The sequence below is a fragment of the Lepisosteus platostomus genome, chromosome 11, assembly GCF_059453375.1.
Source record: "Lepisosteus platostomus isolate fLepPlt1 chromosome 11, fLepPlt1.hap1, whole genome shotgun sequence".
Classification (NCBI taxonomy): Eukaryota; Metazoa; Chordata; class Actinopteri; order Semionotiformes; family Lepisosteidae; genus Lepisosteus; species Lepisosteus platostomus.
Window position 1 is genome coordinate 35,068,173 of NC_142621.1, and position 15,579 is coordinate 35,083,751.

General features: G+C 41.9%; 1 protein-coding gene across 6 annotated transcripts in view; it reads right to left on the reverse strand.

Moving 5' to 3' along the window:
* Positions 1 to 15,572, reverse strand: part of LOC148652540 (C-Jun-amino-terminal kinase-interacting protein 4-like) — an 81,602-nt gene extending 66,030 nt beyond the window's left edge. For 3 of the 6 annotated variants that reach the window (XM_088599399.1, XM_088599403.1, XM_088599398.1), the window contains exon 1: positions 15,061 to 15,571. In XM_088599399.1, the coding sequence (XP_088455525.1) occupies positions 15,061 to 15,360 (300 nt within the window). In that variant the 5' untranslated portion in view covers positions 15,361 to 15,571. Of the gene's footprint in view, positions 1 to 15,060 lie in introns of all 6 variants that reach the window. The other 3 variants (XM_088599397.1, XM_088599396.1, XM_088599402.1) reach the window with 2 other exon arrangements.
* Positions 15,573 to 15,579: the final 7 nt, after the last annotated feature.

Sequence of the window (15,579 nt, forward strand, 5' to 3'; positions counted from 1 at the left end):
TAAGCTGTTCCTGTGAATTGGCTCACATTTGAACAGGATGGAACAGAGACACCTGTTCTTGCAACTGTGGAATAGTCTAGGAAGAATTCAAATTACAGCAGCAAATTACTCATCCAACCATCGACGCACAAGGGACAAACACATACTGAAAACCTGACAGTACAGGTAAGTCAGCTTCATAACTTCAGGTGAATCTAAAAATTAAATTGTAGCTTATAATGACTGAAATCACACACTAGGTTTTTCGTCAGCCACAGCAAATGTCCCCACAAAAAAAAATTTGTGGCACACAAAAATTGCTTTATCAAGGCATCCGCAGATATAATTCTTGGCTCCCAAAGCGCATTCAGAAAGGACTCATTCTTTCACACACAGAAGCCAAAAAAAAATCATTACATAACTAGCTTTTTAGTGGGTTTCCAAGAGTTTTTTTTTTGGTGGAAAATAAGCACAGGTATTGTTTCAGTATTTACAGAGGTCATGTGGGGCTTGGAGGGAGAACAGCCCTCTGGAGAAAAGAAGGCATGATTCAAGGGTGACACCACATGAATAACAAAAATATTGTATCCGTGGCCCCGGTACAGTATTGGAGGCTGCATCTCCACATGCACAGCAACAACATAAAGAGTGCCTTTGTTAACCAAGAACAACGCTCTCTGCAATGGAGGAACGGCCCAGGGGAAGCTGGCCTGAGGGAGAAGTGCACTCACATAACAACCCAGGTGAAAGGGGAAATTTCAGCTGAGGCTGGTTGTTTCAGAATACCTAAAAATAGACCACTGAACTGTCAACTTCTGCATTTAATGGTAAAAGGACAAAATTACTAGAAGCCAAACTACATTAACTTTCATAAACTTCAACTACACACAGAGCGCTCAATCCAACATCATTCATACTTTTTTCTACCTTAAACGTGCACAGACAGAAAAAGCTTTTGAAATATATTAGGTAATTACAAGAGTGGCAGTGCAGTGGTTGGCACTGCTGCTTCACAGCACTGGGGCCGTGGGTTTGATGGGGTGCTGTCTGCATGGAGTTCTCAAAGTGCTCCAATTTCTTCCCACAGGCAAAAGACATACTTGCAGGTCAACCGGCTTCTGGGAGTGAGTGTGTGTAGTGTGTCTCTGTGCCCTGCACTGAACTAGTGTCCCATCCAGGGTGTACCCTGCCTTGTGCCAATTGTTTGCCAGGTTCCCCTGTGCCCCTGAAAAGGATAAAGCAGATCAAAAATGGATCGATGGAGGTATATCCATGGTATAAGGTTTCAATCTGATTAATGCAGGAATATAATTATTAATGAGAAATTATTAAAACAACATTACAACTGTCCAGACTGTTGTGCCATTACTGTGGCCACACAATCCTACAGCAGCGTTGCCAAAGATCCTGGCAGCTACTACTCTTGAAGAAGGAACTTCAAGTACTATGGATAGCGCTGCAACTCGCATGACAAGACGGTGACGAGTTTCTGGACTCTAACAACCTGGAGGTGTTGTGAGGCGTTTTTACGCATCCCTCAGCAATGGACTAGAAACACTAGTCTATGCATGCAGCTGCTCACACAGCATATCCTACAGGCCCAGCTATGAAGCCCAGCATGTCATGTGATATCACATGTAAGGAGTATGAGTGCCAAGATTAAAAAAAGATGTAAATTTCACAGGTAAATTATGGTATTGAATTTACCAAATACTAAATTAGCAGATTACCTCAGTAGACAACAGAACAGTGTATTGCCAGAATACATCATTTAAAGAGCAAAAGCGCCAATTAATGGTTTCTGCCACAGCTGTGACAATCACATCCTTAAGGTTGAGCCCCATTTACAAAGACACAGGTTGCACTATGCTTTTAATTTTAAAAACTGCACACTTCATGAGACCCGATTTTCACAAAATAAAGCTTTTTCCACCTCAATAATCCCTTAGAAATCACCACAAGCTGGTAAATATATGCAATGTTAGTTAACACCAACTGTCTTGACACTGTTGCTATGCAAGGTTAAAAAAATAATGTTTCTGAGCTGTAAACAGGGCAGTGTGGCATCTCGCTCAAACTGGCTCTGTGAAGTGAGAGAAAAAAAGCAAACGACAGCAACTCTGGTTTCAGGTGCAGTTTCAAGTCTTCACTCTTTTTTTTTTTACTCTGCTCATTTCTTTGGAAAGGTGCTAACGTGTAAGAGATGGGAATGGGGTCATGGGTAGGATGGGGCTGAAAAATATCCTCGGGTCAGGTCAAGAATAATGTCCCACTCATTCCTTTCCAAGCCCCAAACTCTGAGGGTGCCTTCTCTCAGCTTCCCACCTTTTTTTAAAGTGTGGAAACTTCAACTTCACAACACAAAAAAAGTCCAACAAATAGCGCAGGAATGCAATTCTAAATACAGTAGCATATGGGAGCAGCAGAGTGCAGAGGAGCCCCTCTTAATATTAAGAACTGCCTGCTAATGTTTAGTCTCTTCTTAAAATCTTTTTTACATCCTGTCACATCCCTGTATCACCCCCGAAGGTTTCTCTGGGGGTGCTGGTATCGGACAACAAAACATACTCCTGGCTCAAATGTGCAGCATTTGATATACTCAGAAGTTTAAACATTCTGAAAAGAAACGGCCATTCTTGAGACAACTGCTTCGCAAGTAAATTGGTAACTCTTTATGACACAGGGGTGTGCATGCACAACCTTTTGATTAACAGAGCCAAGCCAGTCAGATCTCATGATACATTAGATGAGCTGGGCAGAAAATAAAGAGTAAAAATATTGTCAGGAGGAACACACAGTGCATAATGTGGGACTGTGGATACTGTACGAATGCAATATACTAAACTGCTTTAGTGAGCGAGACCATGTGCTTCCATTAACCGACATCGTGTTACTTTAGTTTTGCCCCACATTTTACATGCATCTGCCCTGCTGTGAAGAATGAGTTTTACCGAAGGCCAAGCTGAAGCTGAAAGGGCAGAGGCCAACATCACAAGCTAAAAGATAGACGAGAAACGCGAGTGTGGTTTCTGAGGAGGTTTTCGATTTCCAGACACAAACAGCAAGGGAAGCAGCGTGGTAGGCCTCTGGCTCGCTCACAGGAACAAAGCCTCATGTGACCTGAAAGCAATCCAGCTTCCAAGACTGATTCTTCCCTTGGCGTTAAGGCCTGCGGGCGCTAGCTACTCAATTCTATTTGGCCGCCCAGCTTAGCAGCGGTCAGCCCCTGGCAAAGCCACTGTCTTATTTATTTAGAGTCCTGTCCAGGCTGCAGTTTCATGAAGGGGAATTTTGAAGCTTTCAGCATGAACATTAGCAGACAGAAGGTTTAAATCGGACATGCTTTCTGTTGATTAATAAGAGGTCACGAAACAGCACAGGATCAAAACATCGAGCAGAAGAGCATTCTCAGCCTCCTACTACTACTCTGGCTCACATTCCAGCTGGCAAAAACACAAAGGACTAACTTCGGCAGTTCTGCAGAACTTCTGGGACAAATGCTTTCTAAAGCACATTATTTAGAACAGCCACAGTTAAGTATGCCAGTTCTTTCAGCACAGGGGAGATATGTACCAATTTCAATCCAGGAGAGCCCAGTTTCTGCTCTCTTTCCTTAGACAATGGGCAGGGACTTCCTCACAAATTCCTTCAGCTCCGTAGTACAGCAGGATCGCAGCGTAAAAGTTATTTTATTCAGGCTTCCTCATTCCTCAGCGCATTTCCAGTTGAAAATGAAAGGCATGTCATCAGAGAATGAGAACATAAACACAGCACTGCCAAAGAAAAAATGGAGACCGAGTTGAAACCGAGTTGTGTCTGGGAGGAGAGCTTTATTTAGAGCGGAACTGCAATACTATTTTAATATTTCAGGGTTAGAAAGAATCAGCTTTGATAAGTGCATTTAAAAGCGTAATAAACGTAAAATATACATGGTAACTTGTAAATTGGATTTTTTACACCACAAAATAGATAAATTATCCAGGTATGTGCAATTCAGAACAAGGCAACAAATGTGGGCGGTCCTACGACACTGTAAACAAGCAGGCTTGTGAATACAACTTTTAACCCAATAGAAACATTGTTTTTTATTTCAACACAGTAGTGCCACCAAAACCTACTTGTTAACTCTGCAGGCAGATCACAGTGGAACATTTCTGCAGTGAAATGTCTGCTGCATAACATTAGGGGTGTAGGTCATAATTGCTGCTGGTAGCCCAGAAAGAGGAAAAAAAAAGGTTTCTAGATCTATCCATCCAACACTTTCTACACTGAAAAAATACCTAAAAACTGGCAGGGAGAGGCAAAAAGCATGTTCATGAAATCATGCAGTGAACACAGCAGAGGAAACTAACTGAAATGTTGGGGTTTTTCTTATTTATTATATCCCTAGATAAGCAAAACGTTTCATTAAAGCATCTCATCAGAAAATAATTTAAACACTGAGAGGTATGTACCAAGAGACAGACACTACTGGACAAACTGGTGTGGTCTGTAGAAAAGCAAGAAAAAAATTGCCGAATCAAATACTCAAGCGTCTTCTGCCCAACGACAGTGATATTATTAATAGTAGCAATAATCATCATCATCATCATCATCACTTTTATTTATGTAGTGCCTTTCCAAACTCAAGGACACTCTATATAGTGAAAAAGAAAGAAAAACTATAATACAATCAGACATAGACCATAGTAAAAAGGCGAGCTTTGAATTTAGATTTGAAGAGAGTCAAAGTATTTGTCTCTCGAAGAGCCGGAGGAAAGGCATTCCATGAGAATGGAGCAGTCACCAAAAGCCGGAGATTTAGTCCTAGGTACAGCGAGCAAAGGATCAGAGCTGAATAGAGCTTACAGGAGGGAGTATTAATATGGAGGAGTTCAGAGATGTATGATGAAGCCAGATTGTTTAAAGCCTTAAAAGTCAATAACAAGAACTACTGAGTACGTGACTTTATAAGCAACCAATCTAGAGATTTACATTTAGGAGCAATACATCGCAGTAAAACAATGCCCGTAGTCTGATCTTCTGACAAAGTTAATTTAGATTGTCAACATACTTATTTTTCTTTAAAATTCCTTTAAATTCAAATTTACATTTTATGAACTGTGATTTAATTCAAGTCTTCAAGATGACTACTAATCTGTCTGCTATGTCATACTGAGCCCCAGCTACAAATCAGAGTTTGTGTGAACATATAAGGGGAACAGGAAGAGGAACAGGATGCATCATTTAGCCTCTTGAGTTTCATGGCTATTTTAAAAATGTGTGTCATTGTGCATCTCCTATTATGGTGCTATAACCTGAATTAACACTGGGGATCTCTGAACAAATCTGCCTGTCAATGATTAAAAAATTGCTAAAGATGTAGCAAGAAATCACACACACCAAAGAAGAAATCAGAAAAAACATCCCTTCCTGGCAGCTATTTATTTTCAATCTCGCAAGAAAGGTTGCCCACAGCTCAAGAGTTTTGATGCTGAGTGTTCTAGGTTTCTTTAAATAGAAGAATTAGCCACTTAAAATCAGGTAAAGGGGATAAAGGTAAATGGTAAAACCATTCATTTATAAAACTAAGCCTGACTAGAGAAATCCCCCTTCAGAAGAAGGGCTGCTTTCTACAAGGGACCTCAGGACTCCGCTGGCAAGGATCCTTACCCTGTACCAGATCACAGGCACACATCCCAGAACCTGGAACCCTCGTGCTCAGTATATAACCCAGCAGCCTGATCAGAACTGAAATATCCGAGGACTTTAACCATTCACATTGCAGGCTGGGCCCCGGAGTCCGGTGACGGTTCAGATCTGAGCCATGCCCTTTAACTGGCTGGGAGTTTCCACGGCAGTGGCAGGGGTTTGGGGTAGGTTCGATGATGGCCAAGGGTATCCTCAGCTGCCCTCCCTCAACACCCTGCAGCTGACCGGAAGCTTTGTGGTCCGACGACACAATCCCTGGGGACTGTGCTGCCCACTCTTTCTGATAGCCAAGCTCTGCTGCTCACACTGGGCCATCGTTCCAAAACAAAGCCACAGTCACAGGACACGCACAAATATTCTGTCTCTTTCTTGCTTGCATGGGGGTTCTAGCTGTAGGCCCATTTTACTAACAATGGGCAATTCTAATTCAGAAGTATAAAGATAACACTAACACTAACTATCATTAGCACTTTTCACCTCAGCAAAACGATCAGGTTTTCAGGTGCAAGATCCAATAAAGATTATGCCAAGGCTGCCTGGGCGGACAGGAGCAGCAGAGGCTGAAGCACAATTCAGTTCCTGATATGGTCTAGTGTTCCCAGAAGGAAAAGCTGGGCAATGGCCACATACAGCTTATCAGCAAATGGGACCTGTACGGTGATGAGACTGTTGAATTAGTAAGAGAAATCCCATTTCCGTCATTTGATCTGGGAACAGGTGCCAGACCTGAAGGAAAGTAATTCTAAAGGTAAGAGCACAGTCACAGCTTATGCAGTGTTTAAAATTTTATATCTGTCTGGTCCCAAATTCAGCAAAGTGAAAGTGCTATGCTGTAGCTGCATGACCATATCAACTGACCAGAGTAACACCATGCATAGTCAGACAGCTTGGTCACCAAGAGGGAGGGGATTGGAAAGACACTGCTGTCAAAAGGCTTTACAAACAGAGCAGGACAGCAGCAGCAGGAAAAAAACCTCGCTGAGGATTGTCCTTCTGCTACGAGTCTGGTGGCTGCAGAAAATGTACAATTGATGGAAATGGAGAAGAGGGAAAAAAGAAGACTGCTTTAAATTGCTGCATTAAAACATTAGTCAGCAAATTAATGAAAAGGAATTTCCAGTACTAAATATATCTGGCTGCCAAGTCTAAAAACCCACTCCCTTAAATGCTTATGTCTCAAATGAAAAGGCTGGTAAACCCTCAGAAGAGTTAACAGCATGCCTTTTTTGTACATGAAAAGGGCACTTGAATCCTTCCACCCAGCTTAAGGTTATGACCCTCAAACAAAAAAGAGGTTTTAAAAAAAAAGATCAAAACTGTTCTCCAAATCCAAGCTTTTAAACTTATGGAAAACAAATGCCACTGGATGATGAGTATCCAAGATTGTTTACAGTGCTATTGCACTATGCCCAAAAACAACAGCTCTTTTTCAGAAGGGAATAAGGAGATTATTATACATGATGACAGCAGCAAAAAGATTCACAGTCCGATTCTTGGAATTTGCCTTCAGAGAGGCCAAAGATCCCCTTTCCTGTGCTGAGCTTCCCAGGAATCAAATGTACACACAGCCTGGACAGCCTCACCCTGTCTCTACCTCTGCACCCTCCCCTCAGTCATTCTCACTGTCCTGACTGCCGCAGGCTGCCAAGACTGCTATTTTGTGGGCTGCAGTGTGCTCCACAAAAAGACTCTCAAGGGCCAGGCAGGTTGAAGCTTTGAAATCTCTGTATGCCTGACCGGAGGAGGGTCGACTTCATTCAAGTACCCCACAGAGTTATAATACTGCTTAACACTACAGCCCACTGAGCTGTAAAGCACATTTTCCTGAAATACCCTGCCAAAAAAACGAATGATTGTTTCAGCTATCCTGATCAATAAATCTACTGCAGCAATAGTGATAAAAAGGAATCACTGAAAAGTCTCTCGGAGACCTAATAAGAATCCTGAAAGGAAATTGTGTTGCACCTCTGAAAGCTGTATTACACAAAACACGTGGTTTCTGCATGCTATAAATTCAGCAATGCAGGACAGATTAAAGTGGAAATTAGTATTGCAGTTGACTTTTCTACAGTGTATCCACAAAGAATAATTTATTTTGTCACCCTTGCATGGCTGATTTGCATTTTTGGACATGTGCCTTAATGCAGTTATGCTCGTGTAACACGTATAGCACAGCTGACAACAGTGGTCAGTTGTTGATGATCTCTAACCCCCGAGAAGAGTTGTGTGAACAGCATTTACTGTGGGGAGAAGTGCAGCCACAAAGCGTTGGAGATCATGTGCTATTTTGTTTAGAAAACATTTACCATTTGTTGATTACACCAAGCTATTGTAAAACAGCAGGAAATTAACGAAGAAGTGTAGTAATAGGATCCTTGAACCGAAATGCTTATGAGTTTCTTCACAGTAACTTAATAGCCACCTGAACGATGCCATCTGTAAGGCCTGCATTCATTGTGCTGCAGACCTTACTGAACCTCTTTCCCCAATTAAGGGTTTATACTTTTTGTGTAACCACAGAGACTGCTTTACTTCCTCGTCCCTGTAAAGAATCCCCCAACAAAGACGGCCGTCCTGAAAATGAGAGAGTTCCATCTTGGCTTTTACAGGCTGTGGAAAGCAGAGAATGAAGTGCGGCTGCGCTCACTGGTACCACAGACCCTTTCAACCCATGACAATGACAGATGCAAAGACAACATTGCACAGCAACTATCGAAATTTGAAACGACGCCCTCTTCGTTTCAGAGCTTACATCCAAGCTCAAGGGTCTCGTCAAGCCTTCGGTATTCTGCATCATTCCCACAAGTCTCCAAAAATGCTTTCAGGAAACATGCTTTCCTCAGACGTCCTGCAGTGGGAAAGCACGCTGCAGTAACCGGTTAAGAATATGACTGGAGGTTGTCTTAGACCACAAATGACCAAACTGCTAAGAGTTGCTAGAAAAAGCGGAACCATGTAACATCACTGCACACACAAACATACACATCTGTGAAGGACGTGACAATTTCAAGAATAACCCTGTCCTTGTTTCATATGGATTATTCCTGAACTTAAAAACGGCATTTAAAGGCACTTTTAAACTACTTCAATACCCTCAGAATCAAATTCACTCTGGTTGCATCTATGAAACCCCAAGCTCTACAACAAGGCAGATTATTTACATAAGGGCTTCCCCCCCGCCAATTAAAATTTGTATGTTGCAAAGTGGACTTTCTCACTAAAAAAACTGCTGCCTTGAGGTTTTGCGCCGATAAAAAAAAAAATAGACAAGAATAAACCAGAGGAGATTTCCAATACAGCATTTTGGTCCTAAACTGTAACCCGCTCATTAGGTTGAAGTAACTATCAATGCTGAAGAGGCTGACAGAAATATATTTCACTGAAAAAGTTTCGCTGAAACACATCACCATTAAAAAGTGCCTCTCAAGATACATGTTCATAAAAGCACACCTTGCATACTAATTAGCACTGAAAGAAAAAAAAAATCTTATTGCTTATAGCTTTCTGTAAATGCAGTCTAGAAATTCAGATATAAATCCCCAGGTTTTGGGGGCAGAAATAACGCCAATTTGATGGTAAAAAGTTCAGTTTAGAGACATGTCCTTGTCTGAATACCACCGGCAGCCTCTAACTCCTTCACAGCAAATAATCACTTACATTATTCTTTCATAATCAATTTACCAAATGGTAGAAGCTTTGTGCATTTATTTTTCTGTATGCATAAAATACTGCCATCTTTTAACTAAAAATTATGTTTTCTCCCCCCTGCCCTGAGTGAAAAAACAATAATTGATTTGATCTTCAAGGTACTAATATTTCTTTCTTCTGAAAAAATATTTATTACACACTAAGAGGCCTGTAAAGGAAAGCAGACCTGAAGCTTAATTACTAACCATCCTCTCATGTTTCGTTTTTGAGAACATAAAAGAAACCAAAATAAGAGACTGAGTACTGTTACTGAACAATTTAAAGTGAACTGAAAAACATTGTCTTCTTCTAAGGCTGTCCATGTAACTACAAAACCCATATGACAGTGATTACAACGCATGTATAATAACTGTAGTGGATACAAGGGAAGAGGTTAACTTGGGCGTGTCCAAAATCACTTCCTAACCAGTTTATGCCAAGAAGAAAAGCAGATCAGCATTGCGAATAAACTCCATAGCCTTCCAACTCAGCAGAAACAATCCAAGAAAATGACTAAGTGTAACTGTGTAGCTGGCAGCTCTCTCCAGCTGTCTGCTGGCTGGGAAGATAGTGGTGATGTGTCACTGAACAATTACATCATCATCTCATGTTTTAACATCACCAGAGAGGGGGAGCACAGTCACAAAGCAAGGCAAAACGGCCTCAAGAACTGGACACCGAAACCACAATACTGAGACACTCATCACGTGTTGTCAAGGCAACAACACAGAACCAAGAGGCCTAGCCATTTGTGAAGACACTTTACAGCCTGCTGCAGCACAACTGCTTTGCAAAGCTGATCTCATTGAGTTTGCAGCAGCTACACCTGAACTTTGAGCTGAGCCATAATGCCACTTAGACACATAAACCGCAGTGGGGAAACACTATTCTCAATTAATGAGTCATTTTAAATTGATTTTTTTCCCCCCATTTTTCTGGAAGCTACTTTTGCTGGAAAGGTTGTCAGAGTTGTACACGTGAAACAAGGGCTGCATGGCCCATTTTGCTCATTCCGTTGCCTGTAACATATTGATCTGAGGATTTTTTTCTTGCCATTTCATGAAAGATACCAGGGAAACAACTCGGAAAGATAGCACTGCAAGACAGTTTGTTCCAGACCCTAACAACTATTTGTGTTAAGATGTTTGTTTTAGCCCTCCAAGCCCACATTTTCTACTTTGATAACTTTAGTAAGCAATTTCTTCAAACTAGACAAAACAAATATGGCAGAAGAAGAAATATTTTAAAATACATCACATCCAGATCCTCAAGGTCTTTTTCCCCCCCAATTTTAACCAAGTTAAAAAAAACATACATATGCAACGAGAGCATTTCAGGTAAAAAAAGACAATGCCAAAAGCATTCCTAGCAGGTTAGTGAAAATGTCAGAACTCACTGCTTTCTGACATGCAGATGAGTGGATGTCATTTAAGTTTTGCCATTTGCTTATCTTTGCAGTTTTATAAATGTAATTGAAATGCTCCGACAGAATCTTTTTTTTTCCCCAGCAGCCATGCCTGCAGCTGTAAAACCACACATACCCACATGAAGGAGCCTGATCAGGTTTGTTCTAAGTGTCCGGTTAAAATTTAATCAGGCCAGGAATGAAAACTGCTGAATTGGTGAACCTAATTACACTAAGTGATTGCACCACTAGTGTCCATCTATGTCCAGATCAGAACACATAAAATAAAGCTCATCACGCTTGCCAGAAAGGCTCGGACATCAACGAGCATTATTAATAAAGCTGCATGTCGATTATTTGACTACGCTATTTGATTTCTTGGTTTCTGCATTTGCTGGGAGGGGGTTATAAAGGGACTAACTGGACAGAGCTTTAATTTTGATTTCTGAGTTTGGGTATTCGTAATCAAGAAATTGTGTGATATCATGAAAACCACCATGCAAGCTAAAAAGCAAAGTATTTGATCAGGGACTCTTCTCGCTGTGTTCAGGAGTCCACACAGTCTGTCACGTCTTGGTTCTATAACTGTGGAGGTCACAGCCTTAGTCCAGCCCTACCCCAGGAATAAGCAAATAATTGCTCCATGCTGTACTAATAACTGCTGCCAAAATCATAAAGCTTCTTTCTTAATTTAGTCAGAATTTGTGCTTCATACCAGGCTTGAGGCACAAGGGATACACTGGGCAGATGAAATTATGGAAAGTATGAGCAGACTATTGAAGGAAGTAATGAATCAAACTGTCATCTCAATCCAAAACTATTCAGTCCACCAAAAATAGTACCTACCAGCTTTATCAGGATGCAGTGTTCGTATTCTGCTAAAACTATAGCATAAGGTTAATCAAGCATTTTCTTCCGGAAAAGGGCATCTTTTGCATCAATTAATGCTTATTCAATGTCACAGAACTCTAAACCTGTCAAATTAGACAACATATTTGCTCAATAACTGAAAAAAAAAAAGATAATAGCTCCCTGAGCAAAGGATTCAGTCTGTATTATAATCTAATTAAATGTACAGAAGACCTAGTGTCAAAACTGTTCTCTGTCCTTTTTATTAATGTCTTATTTTAAGATATGGGGGCTCCACATTGATTCAGGCTGTTAAATAATATGAAATGTATCCTAAAGCCAAACCTTCAGGGCAGTGCAAAGCCACACACAGCATCTCTCCGGAGTCTCACCGGGGTGTATGAATCTAGCCAAGCACTGCACATACAGGTAAACCTCAACATGCCACATAACCTGGATTTCTGCAGCTTACTGGATACCTGCTAGACTTCACAGTATGAAATCTGACAGCTTGGCTTCACTATCCCCATCCCTGGAAAGCAATGTGAAAGGAGATGCCCCGTCTGTCAACGACAGTCTTCTCCTCATCCAGGGATCCACTCAGCAAAGCACCACTTCCTTGCATAGCATAATAATACATCAGCACCTATGGACACAGATGCTTAAACAATTTCAACGTGTAGTAGGAGCTCTGAGAAACTGTACTGCTCCATAATGAGCCTAGACAGGGGTGACCAAGCTCTTAAAACTCCCAAGGCTTAATTGGTGGGAATTGCAGACTTTCTTTCTTCTAACATTCTAAGAATAACATGCACTTTCACTTCCTAGGACATAAAACCTTCATAAAATGCAAAAGAGAAAACCAATCCAGGGCATTTGCACTACTGTGATTACTAAAGCCCATGTGCCACTTGTAGCAAAGCCAAAACCAGTACAGGCTGGAAACTAACTGCCTTGATTCAGATGGAGGGCTGGTTCCCACAGGGCAACCAATAAGCACAAGATCTCCCATCTGCCTCTGATTGGTCTAAAAATGACAAGTGCATGAAACATGAAATGATTCCCATTCTCCTTGGTAATGTTGTTTGTTAGTAATCAAAATACAGAACTGTGTATGCAAGTTTCTGCTGCTACTGCCATTATGCATCATGTCTGAGTACAGAAGAAGCTGTGGGGTGGCTGTGATTGTGGCTTTTGAGATTTAGTTGAGCTGGCAAGAGCTGACATCCACAGAGTTGCACTGAACAGCCATACGGTACTACAGCATTCATGAAGGATTAAACAGGGAATACAGCAGCAGATTCTCATATGGGCTGTGATAAAGGCAATCCTAAAATACCCAAGTGCAAAATTTTCCATCAGTAACCCCACTATAGAGCAGATAAGGTGCAGAATAGAGAAACTGGTAATCAATAGAATTCAGAGAGAAATTAAGGATGGCAAATTGTGTAACACCAGAGACATTAACCAGGTCACACTCGGGTCTTATGAGCAGTGCCATGTGATATTTTAATGCCTATATAGTCAGGACCTTGAGTTAATATCTCTTCTGAAGGAAGGCCCTGCCTATAGCACTAGGAGCTGTCCAAACCAATGTCCCAGCATGGTGACATTTTGTTCCAGTGGGAAGAGAGCAAATTACTGATCCACCTGTACAACAGCAAACCTGGCTTTCCTTAGAGGTCACCCAGTCCAGTAGTAACCTGGTTCTAACTTGATTAGCTTCTGAGATCTGTTGTCTCACTGCCACTGTGACGTCTTCATTGTACAAGTTGTTTCCCTTTAGCAATTTACTTCTTCATTAAAATAGTTTTTTTCCAGATTCGTTGATTATGGATACACCACCTTAACTTCATAGCTTGAAGATAAAAATAGGCTATTTAGATTAGGCTGGTGCACGCAAGTGACTCAGTTCAGGTAGGGGCTCTTCAGAACAGCCCTTGCCACTGTTAAATAGCACAAGTACTGCATTTTTCCGCATCAGTGATATGAAGAATGATTGATGTCAAATCAAATAGTTTGCACAAATACAAGGGGACTCTTAGCAAATGGTCATGCAGGGTGAATATTTCTGAAAATAAGTTCCTGTGAATTGCAAAACCTGCAATTCAGATCCACAAACCCGCTGGCATTAGCAAAATATTCACATTAGAAAAACTGTAACTGTAAAAATAACACTGGAACAAAATCGTTTAACACGGGTAGAAATCTAAAAATCATTCACTTTTTCTACACAACTCACTATATATTTAAATGTGAACACCCAAATCCTGACGGAGTATCTCAAACCATTTCATAGCATGAACTCATTCATTAAAGACTAAGTCTAAACTTAAAACACTGAATAATTGCTTATTTTTAACCAAATTAAATGTACTGCTCTTCACACAATATCATAAATAAAACATAAAACTTGAAACTTTTAGTGTCATGACAACTCATGTGCACATACTTTATCTTCGACACTTATGGTCCATGTTAAGCAAACAAGAATAAATGCAGACTAGGGGAAAGGATGTTATGGATTTCTATGATGAAATTAAAAGTAAAGTAATATCATTAAAAAAAACAAGAAAACTCAGTACCCCAATAGTGCCTAATCTCAGTTCTTACAAAATAATGATAGAGGAACCACTCAAATGCTTGATACACCAGCACACCTGTGGGATCCGTTTGTGAATGACTGCCAGCTTGTACCTTCAAAGCACTCACTGAACTTGACAGATAAAGGGATGCAAAATGGATAAGTATATCCAGGAATTTTACTACAGGAAAATACACTACAGCACCTCCCTCTCCATTTCTTCCTCTGTGCTTTAAAAATAGCAGGCCACTCTCTCTTCGGAAACGGATAAACGTATAACGATCTAGTCCCGCAGCTACACCAACAGCCTCCAAACCTACGAGGAGGTCCCTAAGAAGGCAAATGTGCGCGCAACCTTGTCAACTCTCCCCGTCACCGGTTCAACAATCCGATGCTTCTGCCACCATCTATACAGGGGCACAGGAACTGCCTGCGAAGGGGCTCGGCACGACGGCCACAACCTGCGGAATGTGAAGCCTCTTTACTCAGAACGGCAGTGCAGTTGTTTTCTGGAAAACCCAAGGCACGTCCGAACTTACTTTTTCGGGGTGGGCTGGGTTGTGACTTATGGCAGCTGAATTATGAATTATGGCAGCTGACAGAAGGAAAATGCAATCGGGCGATGCCACGGCACGATGATTAAGGGTGGTGTGGAAGAAGGGTAACAGTTAGCTGGGTCTCCGGACAGTGCAGATCGCTCATGCCATGATGCGCGCACGGTAACGCCTGGGGTGTTGTACACCGTGTGTGGCCCAGAGGCGGCTGGCGGTTGGCACAGGGTCGGTGCAGGAATATGATGAATAATACCAACGGCCTAGCGGGGAAATATCACCCCCGCCCCTTCTCCCGGCTCAATCCCCCTCACCTCCTCGGCGTGCTTCCTCAGCGCCTTCTCCCTCTCGTACTGAGTGATCAGCTGCTCGTTGTCCTCCTTCAGCAGCTCCAGCTCCACTTCGTGCTCCTGATTCTCGGCGAAGACGGAGTCCAGGTTCTCCAGCACGGCCACCACCAGCGGCATCAGCTCCTTCACCACGTCCTCGTCGTACTTGCCGATGAGCCTCTCGAACTCGCGGTAGATGGAGCTGGCCAGGCCCGACACCCGCTCCGACATCATTGCCGCCGTCCCCGGGTCGTCCTGGTATACAACTCCGTCCTCTAACTCCATTTTCTTCTCTCTCTCTCTCTCTTTCCGATGCGGTGCAGCCCTCCACCTCTTGTTATCTTGTACGAATTTATCTGCTCCTCAACGTTGTGTAGATGCCGGACTTCTTTAAAAAAAAAATTAAAAAATAATAAAAAAATAAAAGAATCCGGGCAAGTTGCAGTCCCTCCCTTTAAGGGAGCGATGTCTTGTGTTTTATTTGGCTGCCGCTCCTCCAGCTCC